Source organism: Microtus pennsylvanicus, chromosome 7 (genome assembly GCF_037038515.1).
Source record: "Microtus pennsylvanicus isolate mMicPen1 chromosome 7, mMicPen1.hap1, whole genome shotgun sequence".
NCBI classification, from domain to species: Eukaryota; Metazoa; Chordata; class Mammalia; order Rodentia; family Cricetidae; genus Microtus; species Microtus pennsylvanicus.
This window is the reverse complement of record NC_134585.1, coordinates 87511131-87532133: the sequence shown is the minus strand read 5'-3', so window position 1 is coordinate 87532133 and position 21003 is coordinate 87511131. Positions and strand designations below refer to the sequence as shown.

At 45.0% G+C, this 21003-nt stretch overlaps 1 protein-coding gene across 5 annotated transcripts in view; it reads right to left on the bottom strand.

Moving 5' to 3' along the window:
* Positions 1-5794: 5794 nt before the first annotated feature.
* Sgms2 (sphingomyelin synthase 2) overlaps positions 5795-21003 on the bottom strand; it is a 75482-nt gene continuing 60273 nt past the window's right edge. For all 5 annotated transcript variants that reach the window (XM_075981317.1, XM_075981320.1, XM_075981321.1 and 2 more), the window contains 3 exons: positions 17053-17206; positions 11427-11593; positions 5795-10184 (listed from right to left, as the gene is read on the bottom strand). In XM_075981317.1, coding sequence (XP_075837432.1) covers positions 9981-10184; positions 11427-11593; positions 17053-17206 — 525 coding nt within the window. In that variant the 3' untranslated portion in view covers positions 5795-9980. The remainder of the gene's footprint in view (positions 10185-11426; positions 11594-17052; positions 17207-21003) is intronic.

The window sequence follows — 21003 nt, the reverse complement described above, 5'->3', positions numbered from 1 at the left end:
ATCATCATCATCATCATCTTTTCTTCTTCTTCTCCTTCTTCTCCTCCTCCTCCTCCTCCTCCTCCTCCTTCGGCAGAGGAATCTACTGGACTGCTTCGATTTTAGAATGAAGATACTCGTTCCAATCCTAGCACAACTTTGTACAAATAAAACTGGACTCCGTTGCTGTAGAAATTCTGCCTTGCACAGAGATCTAAGTCTTTCAAGAGGGTTCCTCCCTTCCTTCCCCCTAGAACCATCACAGTGCATACAGGCACCTAATTCTGGAAGGGGATTGAAACTTGACCCAACTGAACAACCAACAAGCCTCCCTCTTGTGTAAGATTTAACTCCACTTGTGGCATTTCTTGAATAATCTATTTCCAATAATAGTTGTGTATGACAGAGAGAAAGCGTTATGTGCCAAGCTATAACTGTGTGCCCCAATTCATATGTTAAAGAACCAGTCCCCGATTCCTCAGAATGTGACCCTCATGTCTAGGAGGGGTTGTATCAGAAGGAATTAAGTTAAAACGAGGCTCTGTGAATGGACCTAAAGTCAAGTGGATGGGCCCTAACCCAGCACGACTGGAGACCATGAAGGGAGCAGGGTACAGAAGGAAGGCCATGTGAGGACCCAGCCAGAAGGCAGCATCAGCCTCGGAAACTTGTAGCGCAAATTCTAATTGGTCTTCATAATAAAAACTCAAGAGTCAGCTAATCAGGGGGTGAAAGCTGAAGGCTCGAAGCAGAGTGGCCAGCCATTAGAGTTCTTACTTCTACTAATGCTCAGACCAAAGGGGCCATGCTGTCCTCAGACAGGAACTTGTCTCCTCCCACCTTCCCAGCCATATCACTCCTGTCCCCACCTTCCTAGTGCTGGGATTAAAGGCGTGGGATCCCAAGTGTTGGGATCACATTTGTGCGTGTAGACTGGATGAATTTTGTGTAGCCTGGGGTGGCCTTGAACTAACAGGGATCTATCTGTCCCCTGAATCCTGGAACTAAAGGTGTGTGACATCACTGCCTGGCCTCTAGTGGCTTAGCTCTGCACTCTGATCTTCAAACAAGCTTTATTTGTTAAAACACAAAATATTACTACATAAGCCGGCCCTGGAAATACTTTGACCTTGACTTCTGACTTCTAGAACCACGGGAAGTAAATTCATGCTGTCAAGCTGCCCTATCTATAGTCCTTGGGTGGCAATCTTATAAACTCACATAAAAAGCCATATTGTTTTTCCTAATGCTGGGTACCATTTAAAACCTCAAGTATAATGCATCCAGCTTCATACGAATGGATTTCTTTTCCAGTTAAATGCAGGGCATTCTTGCCAGGTAAAGAGACACTTTCTGCTTGTTGTGTGACAAAATTTTCCCCCGGGAAAATGAAATACATGTATCTTCTCACTCCAGATAAGAAACCCACCACAGACCAAAGTACAGATTAACACCAAAGTCCAAGTTGATCAATGAATAAGTTTTATTGGGGTTACTGAGCAATATGGGTGAGGGAATACTTACAGGAGCAGAAATGACTGAAAGTTCACTGCTTCACCAAGGCCGCCTCCGCATGGGTGACAGCTCACAAAAGCTGGGAACCTGGAGCACGCTGCACAGCTTGGAGACAGCTCAACTGGCTGAAGAGTGCCCCTTGCAGGTGTCTCAGTTGGTGTAAATCACTTTCAGGCAGCGCCTTAGGTTTCTACTTCTTCCAGGCACCTGGTCTGCCCTCGGAGTCTTCTTTGCAGCTTGACTCTGCCGGCCTTTAGGGGACTCTTGAGCTTTTATTGCTCACTCTGGCAGGAAGGGGTCTAGTGAATTTGGTCAGTTTCTGGAGTTTTGGGACTTCCTGGAGTTTTTTGTTTGTTTGTTTTTGACTTGTTTACCTTCCTGCATAAGGAGCTTCCTACAGGATAGGATGTTTCAATCTCAGAGGAAACTGTTACACAACATTGCTACATCTTCCGCTCTAAACAAATCAATAAAGTTACAACCCAACCAGGGGCAGCATAGGAAGAGAACACAGAATTCTGGGTAGGAAAGCAAGAAAGATAATGACAACATTCAGGAAAATTATTGTTTTTATTGGGGCGCCAAATAGAGTTTTAAATCAGTCCCTTGCCTCCTGAAATCCTTCTGGTTTTACATGGGTTTCTGCGGAAGCTGTTGGTAACTGTATATACAAAATATCGAAGTAAGCTTGTTATCGAGAGCAGTGTTAAATTACTCAACTTGTAAACCCACAGTTGTGCGGCTGGTTTGTAAGGCCTCAGAGAGGTATGCGCCACACATCACATTCTTTCTGTGTCAGTGAGCACAAACAGAGAAGATTCAGGGATTAAGAAGGCTTTATAAAATACCAATGGAAAGAGAAAGTAGCAACACTATTAATACTATTGAGTTGTACAATGCCCCCGGACTTAACTCAACACCTGCTCTAGTTCTCATTCTTACTGTTTGCTCTGACTGAACTCCTTAGAATACTGGCTGTGTGAATTACATACTTCTTTAGAGTCAGGGTCTTCCTGTGTAGCTCTGGCTGGCCTGGAAAGAGGTGTGCAAATCAGACTGGCCTTGTACTCAGAGATCCACCTGCCTCTGTTTCCCAAAAGTTGGGAACTAAAGGTGTGCCCCACCATGACCAACTGCATACTTCTTTAGATGCCAAACATCCCATGCCACCATAGGCTGAACTCTGAAGATGGGATTATAATGTACCTACATCAGATATAAGGATTACATAAAACAATCAACAAGATCTCTGCTGCTTTGTAGCTGCTCATTAAATTGTTGATGTCCTTGTAATACCTTGAGCTCAGTGTGCTCCCTGTTATTGACATTGGCAACTCTGCCAACACTTTCCAAGGCTGGATGCTAAACCTAGCCAAGGTACTGTTTGCTGCATGTATCCTTGACTGCTTTGTATGGTGGCTAAGTAGACCGGCCCATCTCTACTGGGTACCACCTTTATCCATCCCACACCCCTTGGTTGCAAGTCTGTACTATAATGGATCTTGACATGATAGAGGCACCCCCTTGAAAGACCTAAATCTCAGAACAAAAGTAGAATTTCAAATGCTACAGTGTCCAGTTTTACTTGGACACAGTCGTGCCAGGATTGGGACAAACATCTTGTTTGATTCCAAAACCAAAACAGGTCAGGTGTCTTACAACCAGGGTAGCAGTGACAGGAGAGACCATGTTCCCACTATGCGGTAAAAAGAAGGAAATCATGGTGTGCCCCACACCATGGGTAAATTTCAACAAAAGTGCCATTCTGAGTGAAGAAGCCCAATCAAAAATGGTATATTGTGCCAGTCGGTGGTGGTCCACGCCTTTAACCCCATGGATGGGAAGGCAATGGCAAGCGGATCTCTGTGAGTTCAGAGCAAGCCTGGTCTACAGAGTGAGATCCAGGACAGCCAGGGCTACATAACACAGTGAAACCCTGTCTCGAAAAATCAGGAAAAATAAAGGTATATTGTATACTTATACTTTCATTTCTGTGACCTTCCAGGACTGGTAGAACTAACCCAGGTTAACAGGAACAAGATGAGCAATAGAAGGGCAGGAAAGGAAGAACTCCATTCTGGAGCCATTAGGGATGTTTGACAGGCAGGTTGGTTACTTCGTATATGTATTTTACTAAATGTGAACAGAAGCATTTCACTAGAGGAAAATTGTATCTCCATAATGTAAGTAAAATAAATAAATAGAAACCAGTGTCTGGAACAAAGGCATGGCGAGGGAGTTAGAAGATGCAGAGACCTTAATGTCTAAGATGTACTCACTGAGAAAGGAGTGCCCAGAGTGTGGTACATGATGCATTATAGAAACAACACTAATCAGTGGCTTAGTATGTGAGTAAAGAAGGCAGAAAACAAGGTGATTAGAAGGTAAACTTCCCTTATGAAATACTCTTAGTTAGCCAGCTTTCTTGTGATTGATTCATGGCATTTGGTTTTTATTGTTGAGATCCCTGTTGTCTCTTCACACCCTTCTTCCTTCCTATTACACGGAAAATACAAACCCTCAGCCCAAACCTGACTGAGTGCTGTTCACTGGGTAACATGAGCAAGTTGAACTCAGACACTCCAGGATTCCTCCAGCTCCACGTGCCCCTTCCCAAGTGGACTTTGAGGGCTGAACCTAACCTATCAGAGCAATACACTTAATCAATAAACCCCAAGGAATGATGTATGTTTACAAGGTAAAGCAGAAGTGTTTGGTCCAATAAAACATGTTACTTCCTTGGTTCAAGTGACTGTACTTTGCCTTAGCCCAAGAACAAAGCTCACTGTCAGTCAGGATTAAAGATATTGAAAGGGCTTTTAAAGGGTTTAAAAAACAGTTTTTATTGAAAATGCAGGACACTGTAAAGTGGGAAATACTTCTCATCTTTTTACTCTCACTCCTCGGAGGTGGTTTTCATTACGCCATGTGTTTATTGTCATTAGAAACATTTCTATTTGCAACATTGGTATATTTGTTCATACGTGAATGAAACAGTTGCATAGGGCATGAGGTCCACCTGCTCAGAGATAGTACCAGAGAAACCAGGAACATTAAACTCACATACTGTCCAAAGGAAGGGATTTACACAGGTTTTCCATCCAGACGGTGGGAGTGGATGGTTGTTTAAATAGCCTGATGATCATTTATTATCTGTAGTGCCAGGCCTCACCCAAATCATCCACTTTGAGGAAAGAGGATCCATGGACTTTGCAAAAGAGTTTGCTATTATGCTTATCCCAAACCCTTACAATGAACTTCCTGTGGGATAATGCTTTTGCACACTGTAAAGATCTGTCACTCATATTGGTTTAATACAGTGCTGACTGGCCAGTAGCCTGATAGGAACTATAGGCAGGGCAATCTTAGTGCAGGAATTCTGGGAAAGGGCTAGACAGAGACACAGTCACCAGTCAGAAGTAGAAGGAAAAAGATGAGAATGCCTCGCTGAGAAAAGGTAGCAAGCCATATGGCTAAACATAGACAAGAATTATGGGTTAATTTAAAGTGTAAGAGCTAGTTAGTAATAAGTTTGAGCTAACTGGCCAAACAGTTTATAATATAAGCCTCTGTGTGTTTCTTTGGGACTGAATAGTTGCAGGACTGGGCAGGACCATCTACAAAGAAAGTTTTAATTTTTTAAATCTATGGGTAGGAAAAATAATATTTAGTTTGTAGCAGTTCTTTAAGTAACTCCTCATTTCAAAAATAGTGTTTGAAGGAAATAGCCTTTTGTACTTTTAATACATACTCTAAACATTGAAGAAGGAATCTTCTGAATGGAAAGGAATGCTGTTATGCATTCCGAGAGGCAAATACAGTTTTAAGGCATCTGTAAGTCAGAAACCAAGTCCACACATCCTCTCGTCTGAGCACAAACAAACATTAGTTTTCACGGCCCACGGGTACTTAAAACAGAAATATAAACTGAAGTCATATTCCTACATCCCTCCCAGAATGTTTTCACAGGCATAGAAAGTATATTTCCAAACTGAAAGATTTCTTTTAAAATAAACTGACAAGGAAAACAAAACTTGAACTGCAACCCCATGTGATAAATCACTGATTCCAATAGTGTGAGAGAGCTTAGTGCGTAGAGGTGCTTGTTGTGCAAGCCTGCTGACTTGGGTTTAATCCCAGACAGAAGGACAGAACTGACTCCCCAGAGTTGTCCTCTGACCTCCACACACTCCCCCCCACACACACTCCCACACTTAAACACACACACACACACGCTCACACAACAGTAATATTTTAAAATGTAGAAGACAGTAGTGGATAGAAGAGACTGAAGTTCACATTTGATTAAAATGTAAGCATTTAATAAAATGATTACAACAGCACACAGTAGATAATCATAATGAAAAATATAGGTCAGGAAAATAATGAATTCTAGACTTAAAATTTCACTTTACAACAAGGCACTTAACGCATCGAAACAGTAGAGTAGGTTTCCAAAAGAACGCAACCAGCTGCCGCTCAGAACTTGTAAAGGGATTTCCCGTCTGAATATACTGTAACTTATTAACCACACATTTCGCAGCATTAATCATTGCATAGGAGGTAAATTAAACAACGAATTCCAACTTGGCAACTAGATTAGCTTATAACTTCTCCTCTTTCTTTTAAAGGATAGTTTAAAGTAATTCTACAGTGACCCACCCTTGTCGTTCATGATTCACTAGGAACACAGTACAGTGATATTAACAAGTAAGAAACCAGCACTTATGAGGCGTCTGTCTGTATAAAAACTTATCTTTGGGTACCTCTGACATGATTTTCAGGATAGGGATAGCGAAGTCAAGAGCACTTCTCTTCATAAAATGCATTTTGTCAAATCAGTCAAAGGGGCTAAATTATTGCAACACAATGGCATTAAAAACAACACCACCAGAAATCTTTACACATACACATAGAAAAGGTTCCAACGCAATGCATATAACTTACACTTGATTAACACATGTAAACTCATTTACTAGAAGATTCCATCTCACGCTTCCTTACGCTAAAGGGGTGAGTGTGTTAAGACCAGCTTAAATTTTCAATCAGTTCTATAGTACAAAACCAAAACAATAACAAAAAGTTTAAAATATTTATGGAGCAAGATACAAACTTTAAATTAAAAATGAAATGAGTCGTAGCACAGAAGGAAAAAGACAGTTGACTCTGGGTTCGGAAGTAAACAAAGTCTGGTACTTATGGACTAGATGTTAATAATGATTGCGATAGAAGAGGTAAAAAAGACCCACAAATTTTCTTTGATGGGATTCTGAGCACTTTCCCTTTGGGAAGGATTTAGAATGTTTTTAAGATACCTTCTTTCCTATGAGAATTTCAGATTTTTTTTGGAAAAAAAAATTGAGCAACAACATCAACAACAAAAAGCCAAAAGACAGACTTTGGAGAAACCTTGAAAATCTATTTTTAAAGTAGCGTTTGCATTCCAGACGTGACACATCGCCACAAGGAGGCACTGCTAGCACAGCCAAGAATCTACGCTACAAACCTGCCCAGAGATGTCAAGAGTTGACCCTCAGCCAGCCTTCTGCCCTCAGTAAAACCTGCTTCCTGAGACGCGGGCAACTCAAAGGACAGACACAATTAGCTCAGGAGGAATGGGGAAGGAGGCTTCCTTGTTTTGGATCTAGTGGATCTAGATCAACAACCCAAATTTGAAAGAACTCCATTTCCACTGGGATGCTTCAGAAGAAAACATGTAGCATCTGTTTTATATCACAGGCATTTTCCAGAAGTGCTGCGTTACAGGAAAGCCAGAAGCACGGGCTCACGAAAGCACAGGTAATGGGTAAGACCTGCATCTTTACTGGCAAAGAAAAGGTGTTGCAATCATTTACTGCTTTGGTTGGGTAGGCGTGGAAGCACACACTTGCAATCCCAGCACTCTGGAGGCGGAGGCAGGAGGATTGAAAATTGTAAGTCAATCTGGGCTACACGGTGAGATGAGACCATCTCAAAAATAAAATTACTGTTTCAAAGGCAACGTCACAATTGTCTATATTTTATATCCCCAATGGCATGTGGAGCCAAGTCTCCAATTTGCTTTCCTACAATGAAATGAGTTTGTTTATCTTTTGCATCTTGAAACGTGGACATCTCCCTCTCTTATTTTCAAGACACATGCTTCTGCATCAGCATTGACTAGAGAGCCACAGCAAACACACAGAGAACTTGAGAACAGCAGTTTCCACGCGAGACTCACGGGTGTTTGGGAAAGTGATAGTATTGTTTTTTGATGGCCTGGATGACGTGACTGGAATGCAAGGTTTTCTGTTCCCAACAATCAACATGCATTGTAATAATGCTTAAGCATTTCCTTTAACTGAAGAATCCCGGGGAAATCCTAGCCACAGCTGGATAAGGCTCTCAGGTGTTTGGTTTCAATGAAAGCCTCACAGACCAAAACCGGGGCTGCAGCGCTGAGAACTTCTCTTGTAATAAGACACAGAAGTTAAATGCATGTTTCCGAGCAGAACACTTTGTTCTAACCCATGATCAGAGTTGAGGAAATGAACATATGAGAACTGTATAGAATTGTCTTTAACACAAAGTAAACTAGGTATGTATTTACTATTGGCTTATTCCATAAAAATACAAAACCTTTGCACTCCCAACTCTGCCAAGGGTGTTTAGAGTTCGCACTCTGGTGAAGACAGCCAGATTGAGAATCTTAACTCTCTCGCCTTTGAATCCAGCGCCCTTCCCTTTACCTACCCTATCACAGAAAAAAGAGACACTCTGGACACACACAGAATTTTAGCACCAGAGGACAATGGCCCTTCTGAACAGATCTGTATTGTGCTTTTGTGCCAAGCAATTTAAAGTTTAACTTTGAATAATCAAGGCCGACCGGCTTCCAAGGATTGACCTGAGGATATTTCATCACTGCCAATGCAGCCCCTCCTTCCACCCTGCTCGGCTTGTCCCCTTCTGCTCCCATCCTGACAACCATGTAACCAGAGAATGTTTCTAATCTTAACGAGAAGGTTCACAAACTAATCTTAGTTAAGAAATCAAGGCAAGGATCATGCATACTAGCACTGAGTAACACATTAAATCAGATATTCTTGAATCAACCAGATTTTGAAAAAACAGTTCATATCTGACACAGGTGTCCCTGCTCCTTCCCCCCCCCCCCTGTTTTCTCTCTCTCTCTCTCTCTTTTTTTTATGGTGGTGGTGGGGGGGCTTTTGTGAGACAGGGTTTCTATGGGTCTCCCTGGATGTCCTGGAACTTGCTTTTTGGACCAAGCTGGACTTGAACTCACAGAGATCTGCCTGCCCCTGCCTTTCGAGTGCTCAAAGGCGTGCACCCCATGCTTGGCTCTCTGCTCCTATGCAGATGTAGTAATCTCAAGTGTGGATGCCAACGTCATGTTTAAGTGCAGCACCATGTGGCACGCTCGCAGGGTAAAAGCCAACTTGCTCGGTGGTGGTGTATGACCGTAGGAGCACTTAGGGAGTAGAGTTCCTTGCTAAAAGGCAAGGAACCAGTAAACCTTTGGAATCCATCTTGCATTTCCTGGAAAGCACAATGCTAACGGAGAGGCGACTGTTTTAGTGGGATGTGCGTGAACATTTCTCTAGGTTCCGATTAGAAACACATCACAGCAGGGTCCACGCTAGAAGGGGAGCATAAGCATGTTCCCCGGTGAGTGTGAGCATCACTTCCCATGTGTGTTTGCAGCCCCTGCTGGTGCAGTTAACAGTGCTGGGCTCCAGGCAGGCTGCCTTGAATATGTGTAGCAGGAAAAGCCCCACGCTTCCTGTGGACCTGTCATAGAGACTTGAAAGTCAGAAATCCACACACAGGAAACATTCATGGGTGGGTCACTCTCATTTCCTTGGAACACCCCTTCTTTAGAAATACAATTATCAGGTAAAGGTTAAAAACAAAAAAGAAGAGGAAAAGTCATACATAGCACATGGGGGGCGGGTAGCAGCAAAGCGAACCCCAGATGGCACCCTAACCTTCCCCCAGACTGGATGGAAACAAGTGCACTTGACCTTGACCTACTTTGACCCACCTGTGGCTTGCTCTCATTGAGCTGCTTGGTGGAAACCTGCTCCTGCCCTCACTGCCTGCATTCACACAGTGGCTGTGCTTATCCAGACCCTTTATTTCACAATATTAGCAAACTCTTCTGACCTTGAAGGGAAAAAACAATCTGGAAAGAATGTGGAAGTGGAGAAAGAACGAGAGGCACAGCGGGTTAATGCCACCTCTTTAGGATCCCAGTTTGGAGGCTTTGTCACCCATGAGTGAAGAGCAGCAGGAAAATATATGTTTCTTGGGATGAATTTTAAAAAAAAAAGCCAAAAGGTAATACTTCATTCGTTGCTCCGATCTTTTGCACAAAATTTGGTCCACTCCATTTACCAGTCAGTTCTCTGAAAATAAATACGAAGCTGCGCCTTTGGTTTCAGCACGGACTGTTTTGGTGGAAAAGCTGCTGCCAGGCTGGCGGCTCACGTAGACTTCTCGTTATCCTCCCCAATCTTCTGGACCCGTGAATACTTTTTGCATGATGACTTGAAGCAGCCAGGGGGCCAGGACAGTGGCCAGGAGAAGCAGCAAGGAATCGAGCCTTGGACGTTTTTCTCAAAAAAATAGAAGATGGGGAACCACCAAGCCCGAGACAAGAAATTTGTCTGGGAAGAGACCTTCAAGTTCTGTGAAGGTGGGAAAAATAAAATGAGGAATTGTTTATGAATGCAGTCTAGACTTCTCAATGAAATGGCACTTATTTATGTTGTTCTTAGCAAGGGAACAGCAGTGACATCCCATGGCAGTACCTGCTGTTTTGCCTTTCCCCCAGCTCTCCTTTGACCTTGGTGCCCCCCCCATCCTGTCCTACACTCTGTGGGTCATGAGACCTCTGCCTGCAGTTCTCTAAGAAGGAGGCTCAGGAATAGTTGTGAAGGGCATTCAAGAGAAATGTTTTCAGGATAGGTTGCGGTCAGATAGAAGGGCCAAGGGGGAGTGAAAGGAGAACTCTTGGAAGGCTGAACATCATCATGAAGAAAGATGGAGAGTTTGGTTTAGGTGTCTGGAAGCATCTAGATCACTGTGTGAGAAGGCAGAACAGAGGATTATCAAGTGAGTGACTGAGCAGCAAAGCCAGATAAAGGGATCCAAAGAAGGCAATGATTTGTGGACACCAAGAGCTCTGAGTAGACTTTTCAGTAATGACAAGCTTGTAGGTTTTACACACACACACATACACACACAGAGTACTCCATAGCACACTATACACACACAGCACAGCACCACCACCACCATGGGGTGATCTATTCCAAGATAAATAAGTCATATTACAGCAAGAGCATTGGCAAGGCCAGAAAAGCCTAGCGGGATCTGGGCGGGTGGTGATAGAGGGGAGGCAACCTTGGGCCCACAGGGAGACAACAAGAGAAACAGGAAGCTTCCCAGGATGGAGGCAAGAGGGGGACACTTAAGCAAGCACTAGAAAAATGAACGGGAGAAGAATGGGGGTCATCCTGGAACAGGAAGAAGGGAAGATAGAGGTGCTGCTCACCCTGAAACATAATCAACAAGGCAGGCTGCAATCTCTCACCAAGCGGTGTCACAAGCTCTACGGAGAAGGTTCCTAGGTTTTCAGTTAGCATACAGTCCTCCAGTTCTAGCATCAACCAGCTGAGTTGGTAAAATAAGTTGTCCATAATTTTACAGTGTTCTTAACCCTCAGACAGCATGTAATATTTGTGATTTTTTTTTGCCGTCACTTTTTAAAATAAGCAGCAGTGGCAGGAAGTTCAGCTGAACTGACCAAACCATACAGATAGGGAGCAACAACTGTCTTCTCCGTGAAGCTATCTAAAACCCCCGTCTATGGAAACGGGTCCCCTGCACGTCACAGGCATTGCTCACCCAAGGGTCTTCACGGCTCTCACCTTTTCGTTGGCCATGGAATGGTACCACCAAAACAGCCGTGTCGTGATGTAGTAAGCGATGATCACGTCGACGGTGTAGTGTTCGTGCGCCACGAGGATGCAGATGATGCCGGCAGCGCTCAGCAGCCAGCAGACCAGATGATACCACCAGAAGTGCCGAGGAGAATCTGGACAGAGGGAAACGGAGATGGACTCATGGACTGGCTGGCTGGGAATGGAACTTGACTTATGCAAGCCAAGGAAATGTCCTCCCACCAAGTTACATCTTAATACTGCTCCTATAACCTTGAGCAGGACCATGAAGACTGCTATGGCAATGAATGGCTTTAGTTTGCCCAGAGGGCACAGGGAATCACGTTAGCACACACAGTAGTCATTCTTAGGAGGTTGGTGGGCACTAAGAGATATTCCAGGTTGTGCCTACCTTCAGCACAACTATTAAATAATGAAGAGAACAGAACTGTTACTTAGATTGGCTATAGCTGGCTCGTCCTGGCAAGAGAACTAGTAAGGGCCTAAAGAAAAGGTCTATGAAAACAAGGAGGGCGAAATGAGAGATCTTAAGTTTGCTTTTATTTCTTCAGGTGTGCCTCTGTGGTGGGGAACGTTACTGTGGCAAGCAAAATTTGATTCTCAGCAATTTTATAGCACCACTAGCAATGGTTCAGCTCTCCTCTTGGACAAAGCTCTGGCTTCTTGCCCCTCCATGCACAGACATTTAGCCTCCTGCTGAAGTTACTGTGAAGTTTGTGCCACTGGCCAGCTGGGAGAGAACCGTGGCGCTTATCCGGTTAACACGGTCACAACCCCAAGTCCTTCTCACGTAAGTGTTCCTGAGAGACATGGCTGAGCCCGTCTGTTTGTATTATCTGGCCATCTGGTCCCCTTCCTTTTCTGTCTATTTAAAGCTTTACTGGCTCACAATAAAAGTTTAATGACCTAGTAGACTGAAATCAATTTCATATTAAACTTTGTTTATGTTCATAGCAACACACAGGCTCAATTGCAAAAGAACGGTTGAAGAGCAAAGAAAGTTCAGTCCCCAAAGCTTCAGACAATGGCTGAAATGGTTATCGGTTATTGTTCCTACACAAAGTGATTCTTGGTCTGTGGATCCCAAGTGGAAATACAGTCCTATATTTGTTTCTTTCATTTCAGTGTCTTCCTCATGACTTAATTACTTCATCCTCCTGCTACATTCTCCAAGATAGCTCACAGAATCCTAGAATTGAAATGCCGGAAGAGCCCCCCCCAGGGGTGTCCAGTGACTATTGCATTTAGAACCCTAAAAACTGAGGCAACCCTGACAAGGCTGAAGGTCTCATTCAATGCGTTCTCCAGTTTTACTGCCCCTCCCCAGACCTCCTGAAGTTTCATATCTGACCAATTTTTCTATGCAAAGGTCGTCGGGGACTTAATAACAACTCAAAATGTTTGGGCTCATTAGAACTACTCTGTATCATTAACCACCAGAAGCTGAACCGGGTAAGGAGCAACGATGTAGCTGGAATGACTGTTTCGCGACCGGTGGCGTGGAGAGGCTTTTTAGGAATTCTGAGAAATCCCGTGTGTTCTAGGAAAATGCATTTCCTATGATGCTACCACACTGAGATGACAAGCCACTCCCTTCTCTTCCCCCACCATGATGATTTTTTTTGCTGCTATCTATTGCCGTGAGAAAGTGTCTCACTATGTAACCCAGGCTAGCCTTAAACCAACAACTCTCCTGTTTCTGCCTCTGTAGTGCTAAGATTCCATACACGGACCCAGCTAGCAGAAGCTATTTTGAAATCAAAATGGCAACGGAGAATCCTGTTTTTTCACTCCTTCTAGCCACAGGGATGACACCTAGTGAAGAGTTGACAACAAATGGACTTCACTGTCTACGTGGGGTCTCCAGCAGAGGTAGCAAGCACTAAGAAAACCCATTGATGGTGAGGCCAGACATCTAGCATTAACAGCCTCGCTGTCTTCTGCAGGCGTAGGTTTTAAACTCCAGCGAGCATATTGGTGCAATTAAACCCTTTCATGTTAACCAACAAAAATGGTCCTGCTCTCGTATGCTCTCCCAACTGAATTTCAATCCACTCTCAACAAGAGTGCTAGCAAGGGAAGAACCCAGGATGCTCAAAAGGCAGGAGAGCAATCACACATAGACAGTACATCTTCTAGAAGCCGATTTTCCAAACCATGACACTGCTCACTCAGGGAAAGGAGACAAGGAGGACTCAGATGTTGACTACAGGTGGCAAGCACAGAATGTCCTGTGTCCACGGAGGGCCAGCGATGCAGCGAAATGTATGTTAAGTGGTACGGATCTTTTGTATGGAAAGTTGTTGGAAAAATATAATTCTTCCCATGCCATATGTAAATGTATATAACTGAAAAAATCCTGCCAGGGGGAAATATGCCTCTATATATCATATATAGAATTAATCACACCTTGCATTTCTACTTGCTCTGAAGGGAAAGAAGAAAGAAAGCTATGCCTTGTTTATCAGCACATAGACTATTCTTAGACAATCCTATGAGATCAGACAACTTGAAATGACTTTGTTTCTTCCTAGTTTGTGTGTGTGCTGCATGTGTATGTGTGTACATGTTCGCGCGCGCGCGTGTGTCTGTGTGTGTGTGTGTGTGTGTGTGTGTGTGTGTGTGTGTGTGTGTGTATAGACTGACTAGAGGGGTTAATGTCAAGTGTCTTCCTAAGTTGCTCTTTGTCTTATTTGAATTTGAGACACGATGTCTCACTGAAGCTGAAGCTCACAGCTCCAGCAAGACAAGTTGCCAGTGAACCCCAGAACCCTCCATCCCCCCACCCCTCCATTGCCCACTGTCTCTACATTCCCAGTGCTGGGATTACAGGCATGTGTTGCTACATCCAGCTTTTAGCAGCAGCATCAGAGATTCAACCTCAGCTCCCCATGCTTTGCAACGGCAAATAATTTACTGCCGGAGCCATGATCCCAGCTTAAACATCTCTAAAATTTCTAAACAGAACCAAGAAATTAAAACTGCCATCTCCGGAGTCAGATTGAGTTTGAACACCCAATCCTCAAATACTGGAGTTGTATATAATAGCCAGGTCACTTCCTGTACACGCAAGCAGAGAAAAGCAGAGAGAAAATAGGACCTCCCAGAGGGGCAGCAAAGACCAGAGAGTTAGGTTGTGCCAAGCGCTCAGATGACTGCTGGGCACAGAACTGTGAGCTAGGAGTCATATCACTTGCTCTTGATACTGAATGAATTGACACTAAGTTCCCAGGATGTTTTCTTTTCAATATTTTGTTTTTCAACACAGAGTGTCTTTACTGTGCCAGGCAACGCCTTCCCGCCCATCTTCTGTAAGCGTCCTACAGACAGGTAAGATCCACAGATTGGAGCGTGTACCTCTGGACTAGAAAATGATGGGCCCTCCACGGATGGAACGTCCTCGGGCAAAAGTCAGAACTAGAACCATAAGGAACACACTGCCATAACTATTAATTATGTATTAGGAATGGGGCAATTCCGTTTAATGAGGATTCCCTGGGGCCTGTGGAGAGATGAAGGATTCCATCCCGCAACATGCAGCGTGCATGGACATAAAGGAGGGGTGCAAAAACCCCTGGGCTTTTAATGCAAAGGTGGTAAGTCCCCGACATGTCGCTCAACCTGTTTGGAGTAATGGAGGTCCAAAAGGAGAGGAAAGCAAGAGATGAGGAGCCCGCTGGATACAGGTCTGTGTCTGTGATAACCTGGATCAGAACGGCCCTCGCAGGCTCATGTGATCCAAAGTTGATGGGGCTGCTTGGGAAGGATTAGGGGTTGTGGCCTTGTGGGAGGAGGTGTGTTACTGGGGGTAGACTCTGAGGTTTCAAAAGCCCATACAAGGGGCTGGAGAGATGGCTCAGTGGTTAAGAGAATTGCCTGCTCTTCCAAAAGTCCTGAGTTCAATTCCCAGCAACCACATGGTGGCTCACAACCATCTGTAATGAGATCTGGTGGCCTCTTCAGGCATACATATAGACAGAATAAATTATATTGTATACATAATAAATAAATAAATATTTTAAAAAGCCCATACAATTTCTACTTAGAACTCTCTCTCTCTCTCTCTCTCTCTCTCTCTCTCTCTCTCTCTCTCTCTCTCTCTCTCCTCTCTCTGCGCCTCATGGTTGTTGTCTCAACATGTAAGCTCTCGGCTGCTGCTCCAGTGCCAGGCCTGCCTGTTGCCATGCTCCCAACCATGATGCTCTGAGACTGTAAGCAAGTCCCAAATTAAACTCTTTCTTTTAAAAATGACTTGGGACAAGGTGTCTCCCTATGGCAACAGAAAAGTAGCTAAGACAATTCCCAAAGCTCTTTTGTCCATGCCAAGCAAAGAGAAGTGAGAGAAGCTTCTGGAAACACAGGGCAATGGACATTTTGGAACACACAACAATGACTTAAACATGGAAAAAGAAACATTGCCCTTCAAAAGGATGGAGGGAATGGTCAACACTCAGAAGGCAACACCAAGGGGACCTGCTAGGCAGCGAGAACCAGTTACAGCCCTTCAGTGAACAAGGCACTGTCTCATCAATAAGAGCCACTGGAAAGGCTGGACGGTGGTGGCACACACCTTTAATCCCAGCACAAGGAAGGCAGAGGCAGGTGGATCTGAGTTCAAGGCCAGCTTGGTCTACAGAGCTAGTTCCAGGACAGGCTCCAAAGCTACACAGAGAAACCCTGTCTCAGAAAAAAAAAAAAAGATCCACTGGATTGGAAAGCACTTAGGACACAGGAGGGCTGTGAGTTCCAGGCCAGCTTGCACTATACAGCATTTCAAGAACCAATCAAGTTGAAAAAGCAAACTACTAAAAATATTAAAACAACAAACTACTACAAACTATAAGGGCTGTAGACAATGGGAATTTGGTGTCCTGATATGGGAAAAGACGTCAATTTCTTGCCTGTGAGTTTCTTAAGGACAAGATGCTCCTAAGTACTGCAGAGAAGGCAGCTGGGGAGTGATGAATGGCGACATTGGAACAGAATAGGACATGGATGTGGATAAACTGAGAAAATACACATCAGTCATTGGGAATCACGGGACAGAAGTGTCAGCGAGTAAGTCAACAGTCATTGGCTTTGTCTTCAGAATGCACAGGTCTTTCCTCAACACGTTTATCCTTTCATTTATTTTTCATTCCACCTCCCTTTGTGAGAAAAAGTTTTGAGACAAAGTCTCACTTTAGAGCTCTGGTTAACCTAGAACTCACTTTGTAGACCAGGCTGGCCTCCAGCTCATAAAAATCCACCTGCTTCTCTCTGCCTTCCAGATCCTGGGCTTGAAGGGATATACCACCAGGCTCGACCCGTTCTTAGTCTCAATATCAAGAACTTCCTGCCTTGGGGAGCACTAAGGAAGAAGGGAGATATTTGGAGGTACACTAGATGCTAAAAGAAACCAGAGCCAGGGCTATACCCTTCAGGCTTCAGGTCACAAATGACCAGGCGGAAGGATAAACTGCGTATGTGCACAGAGTATTCACAGCTGTCTCTATTCCAACTGTCCTCTCCGCAGAAGGTATCCCATCCCTGTCAGGACCCTGGGGCCCCGCCCACCATCCGTTGGTTCAGTGAGGGAGGAACTATGACTTACATTCTTTGATGAACAAGTAAGTAAGTGTCAGCACAACTGTATGACCGCTGAAGAGGAAGTCTCCACACAGGATGTGTGATCCCGTTATGGACAACCCACCGCCAGAAATCAACCGGAGAATCCGCTGTATTTTTGCCTGGGAGTCTCCATTGAGCTGAGGGACAGAAAACACAGAGGAACATTTATTTACAAGAGGCTCGAGATCATGCTTGTTAGAAAAGTAATCAGGCCGTGATTTTTAACGTCTTTCGAAGTTTTTCCTTCTAGCATAAAAAGTCAAAAATATTCCAAGAGGAACCACCTCACACTAGGTTCCCCTCATATGTTGGGAGGGCTTATTGAATTGTCCTAAATTATTCAGTGCGTTACTAATAATACGTTTTAGTGGTGAGGTGGTGTCCTTGGGCAAAGCTTTTAAAAATATTAATAACCAATGAGTTCACCACTATGTGCTAAAAAGCAGATTGGAGTGACATTGTTTCCTTTTGGCAGGAGGAAGTGAGGCTTTGGGGTCATTACCATCCGACTAAGCTAAATGCCGCATCTGTTGGTACCGTGTTAAGTCGGTGGCATCAAGTGTACGTACAACCTCATTGGTAAATGCCAGAAACTTGGTTACAGGAAACTCATCCCATTATGTAAGGTCTGGAAATGACATTAGGGACTGTACCAGCAAGCTTTCAAAGCTTCGACCAGGAAAGCCTATCACAAGGAATCTAGTTCTACACTGGGGTCAAGGGTACAGGAGTTTCTCTGAACCACAGTGATGTCATAAAAAATAGTGACAGGTAGAGCAGAAATGTCTGGCAGTAGTTTTTAAAAAATGTATATCCTATTAAAATGTAAGCATGCAAGAAAAAGTCATAATATGAGGCAGGAAACTTAGAAGAGACCTCCTGGGCACCTGGGAGGGCAATCACAGGGAAGCCTAACACAGTGAAAGTCAGTGTTGGGTATCCAAGAACGGCACCTAGGGAGAGAGCGGGTGACAGTCTACAAGAAGGAGAAACACAGGACTGGTGCTGAGGAGCCATTTGGGATCTTGGGGGCAGGTTGGTGGCATGCCTGCCTTCTTTGTACTCAGAGATTCTGCCTCTGCACGCTGGTCCCCAGAGCGCGGCAGTCCAGCAGTACCAGCAGATAGGCTGGCAAGGGGAGCAAACGCTGTCGGGTCTTGCCCAGGTGGGCACATGATTGTAAAGGAGGACGTGTCCAGGTGGATGGGGAGAGCCTCAAAGCAGGTAGAACACAGCCCCGCCCAGCACAATAAGGAACCAAATCCGGAATCTTTGCCTAAGACATCTCCCTCTAGGGGACCAGAAAATGTCCTGATTTAAAACACAGTACTACTGCAGAGAGCCACCTGGTTACTAAGAAACCCCCGTAAAGAGGGAAACACACACACTGCTGCTCAACACATAATAAACCGCTACACATAAATGACTCAGAACAGAATTAGGGTCATGAGGTGCTGAGGAGACATGTTGCCTTAAAGTTCGCTTCAAGCCTGCCCAGATGGAGGAACTAAAATGAGTTCCCAGCAATGGACAGTCCTTACTAAGATCTGGCCAAGAGTCTCTTCTCCCATGTTTAAGGGGTGGTTCCAGGGTAGTAGGGTGGTGCTATCAGGAGCCAGCTATCACCTGCCGGGCAGGGTGGCACATGCCTCTGATCCCAGTACTCATATTCCTGGAGGCAGATGCAGGCAGATCTCTGAGTTGGAGGCCAACCTGGTGAGGGGTATGGGGATTTAGGGGAAGAGAGGGGGCACATGTCAAGCTACTGGACTTTCTGGGAGATCTTTGGCTATCTGCAGTGAACCTCACAGGGGTGTGGAGCCCACCCCTTTCTTTTCCCATCTTCTCTTCTTCCTGGCTCCCAATGTGAGCAGTTGCTTTGTTCCGGGCTTGTACGTTGCCTTCTTAAAGGCCCAAAGGATTGTGGGAAGGACAGGAGAGCATGCGCTTGAGGAAGGCATGAAGCCAGTTGATAGGTCACGTGACTGACGTCAGGAACTCTCCCAAAGGGAGGCGAATGAAATATGCCAGCTGAAGCAGCGTCCCTGACGTGGAAGCCACAATACAGCCACGGGAGCTGTCAGCAGTCATTCTTTCCCGTCAAGAGATACAAAAACACTACCACAATGAGATCAAATAGAACGGACGCCCAAGCGCTGCATCCCCAGACCGGAAGAACCTATTGCCCTCATTTCTCCTCCACTCACCTGTAGAGACTCTAATTTTCTGAAGGCAGGAGCATTTAAGAGTCATTAGTCTCTCTCTACTTGGGGCCAGAAACCCTGGGGTGTAAACAAAGGAACTCCTGGACCGCGCATCTGCCCCCTCTTCTGTCCAGCAGTGCTGGTATCTGATAGCCCCTACCCGCCTACAGTTTGCTTTTAAAGATCTCACAGTCAGCCACAGCCTGGAAATATTAAGTGGAAAGCCCCTCCCCCCAAAAAATAATTTTTCAAGTCTTAACTAACGTTTTTGACAATGCATTAGCATTTCTCCCATTTTATCATTATTTATTTTAAATATTTTACTGTGCCTAGTTAATAAATTTAAACATACATGTATTTATGTATGTATATATATGGGGAACTGTATGTAGAGTGTTCGGTACTATCTGGGCATCTTAGGATGTGCCATTGGTTGGATACTGTTATTGTACAGAGGAAAGGCCTCTCTTGCTTTCCTTGTACATTCATTTGTGTGTGTACATTTATTTCTGTGTGGGGGGCAGAGACGTGTGCACGTGCACATGCCGCAGCAGGCACATGGAGTTTGGAGGACAACCCATGGGAGTTAGTCCTCTCCTTTTACCATGTGGGCCCTGGGGATCAAATTCAGTTCGCTGGGCTTGGCAGCAAATGCCTTTCTTTACCGGCTAAGCCAGCTCACTGGTTCGCTCTGTTAACTTCTTAACCCTTAAACCCGATCACTGGTAATCCTGAGATGGAGGATTATGTTTAAAAAATGCTCAACAGAACTTCACGAGAAGAAAGGACGGGAAGCGAGCAGGGCAAGCCCGGGCAAGGGAAGGATGACCGTGAAGTCCGAGGACTGGACGATCTTGATGGCTTCCTCTAGGCCTGGCTCAGTTCCCCGAGGCCCTCCTACCACACACCAACACTCGTTTCTACTCATTTCCTTGTTTTCAGACATCAGTCTGTGCAGTGTGCTACCAGATCGAAAACTGAAGCCACAGAAACCTAAGAAAGAAGCGTCAATCAAAGCCCCAGCATTCTAAAGGATTCCCCCCAACTGTGACTCCCGTAGACTACTTCCCTGAGAAAGAAAGGAGGCACAGAGCAGTCCACGGAGGCTGACAAACGAGAAACCTGACCTTCACAACTGTCCTGCCCAGGAAGAAAAGCCCTGTGACCCACAGCCAGACACTGTGCCCAGTGAGAGACCTTACAGCACTCAGCCATAGGTAGGTGTCTCCATCACATCCCTCCCCTCAGGGCTCAGAGAACCATTCAGAAGTGGAGACAGAAAGGCTGTAAGGACTCAAAGAAGTGTTGTAGGAGAGATGAAGCTGATGCTGGTGGCCAAACTGCAGGAGCCTGGGAAGCCGCTGTGAGAGAACTCTGAGTTGTGTGAGCCATTGGTTCCAGACAGGGACGCCCGCCGACTCAGAGAGAGGCTTTGGCATATGCACATCTGTCATTGCTCCCTCTGAAGGACACTCACTAGCCTTGCCAACACAGGAAACAGGTAGATATCGAAGAGCCTTGTGGCCACAAGCACTGAAAGCTTGGAAGCAGCACTTGGGCCAAATTTAGAAAGCAACTTTGATCCCTGCCCTCTATTACCACATCTCCTCCAGCCAGACAGGGAAATGCATGTGTCTGTTTACCGAACCGAGGGGCAGGCAACTACAGTCTGCTTCTGAGGAGGAGAGCCTGCTCACTGAATGTGGTGGGAGATTAGCCGGGAAACTCCC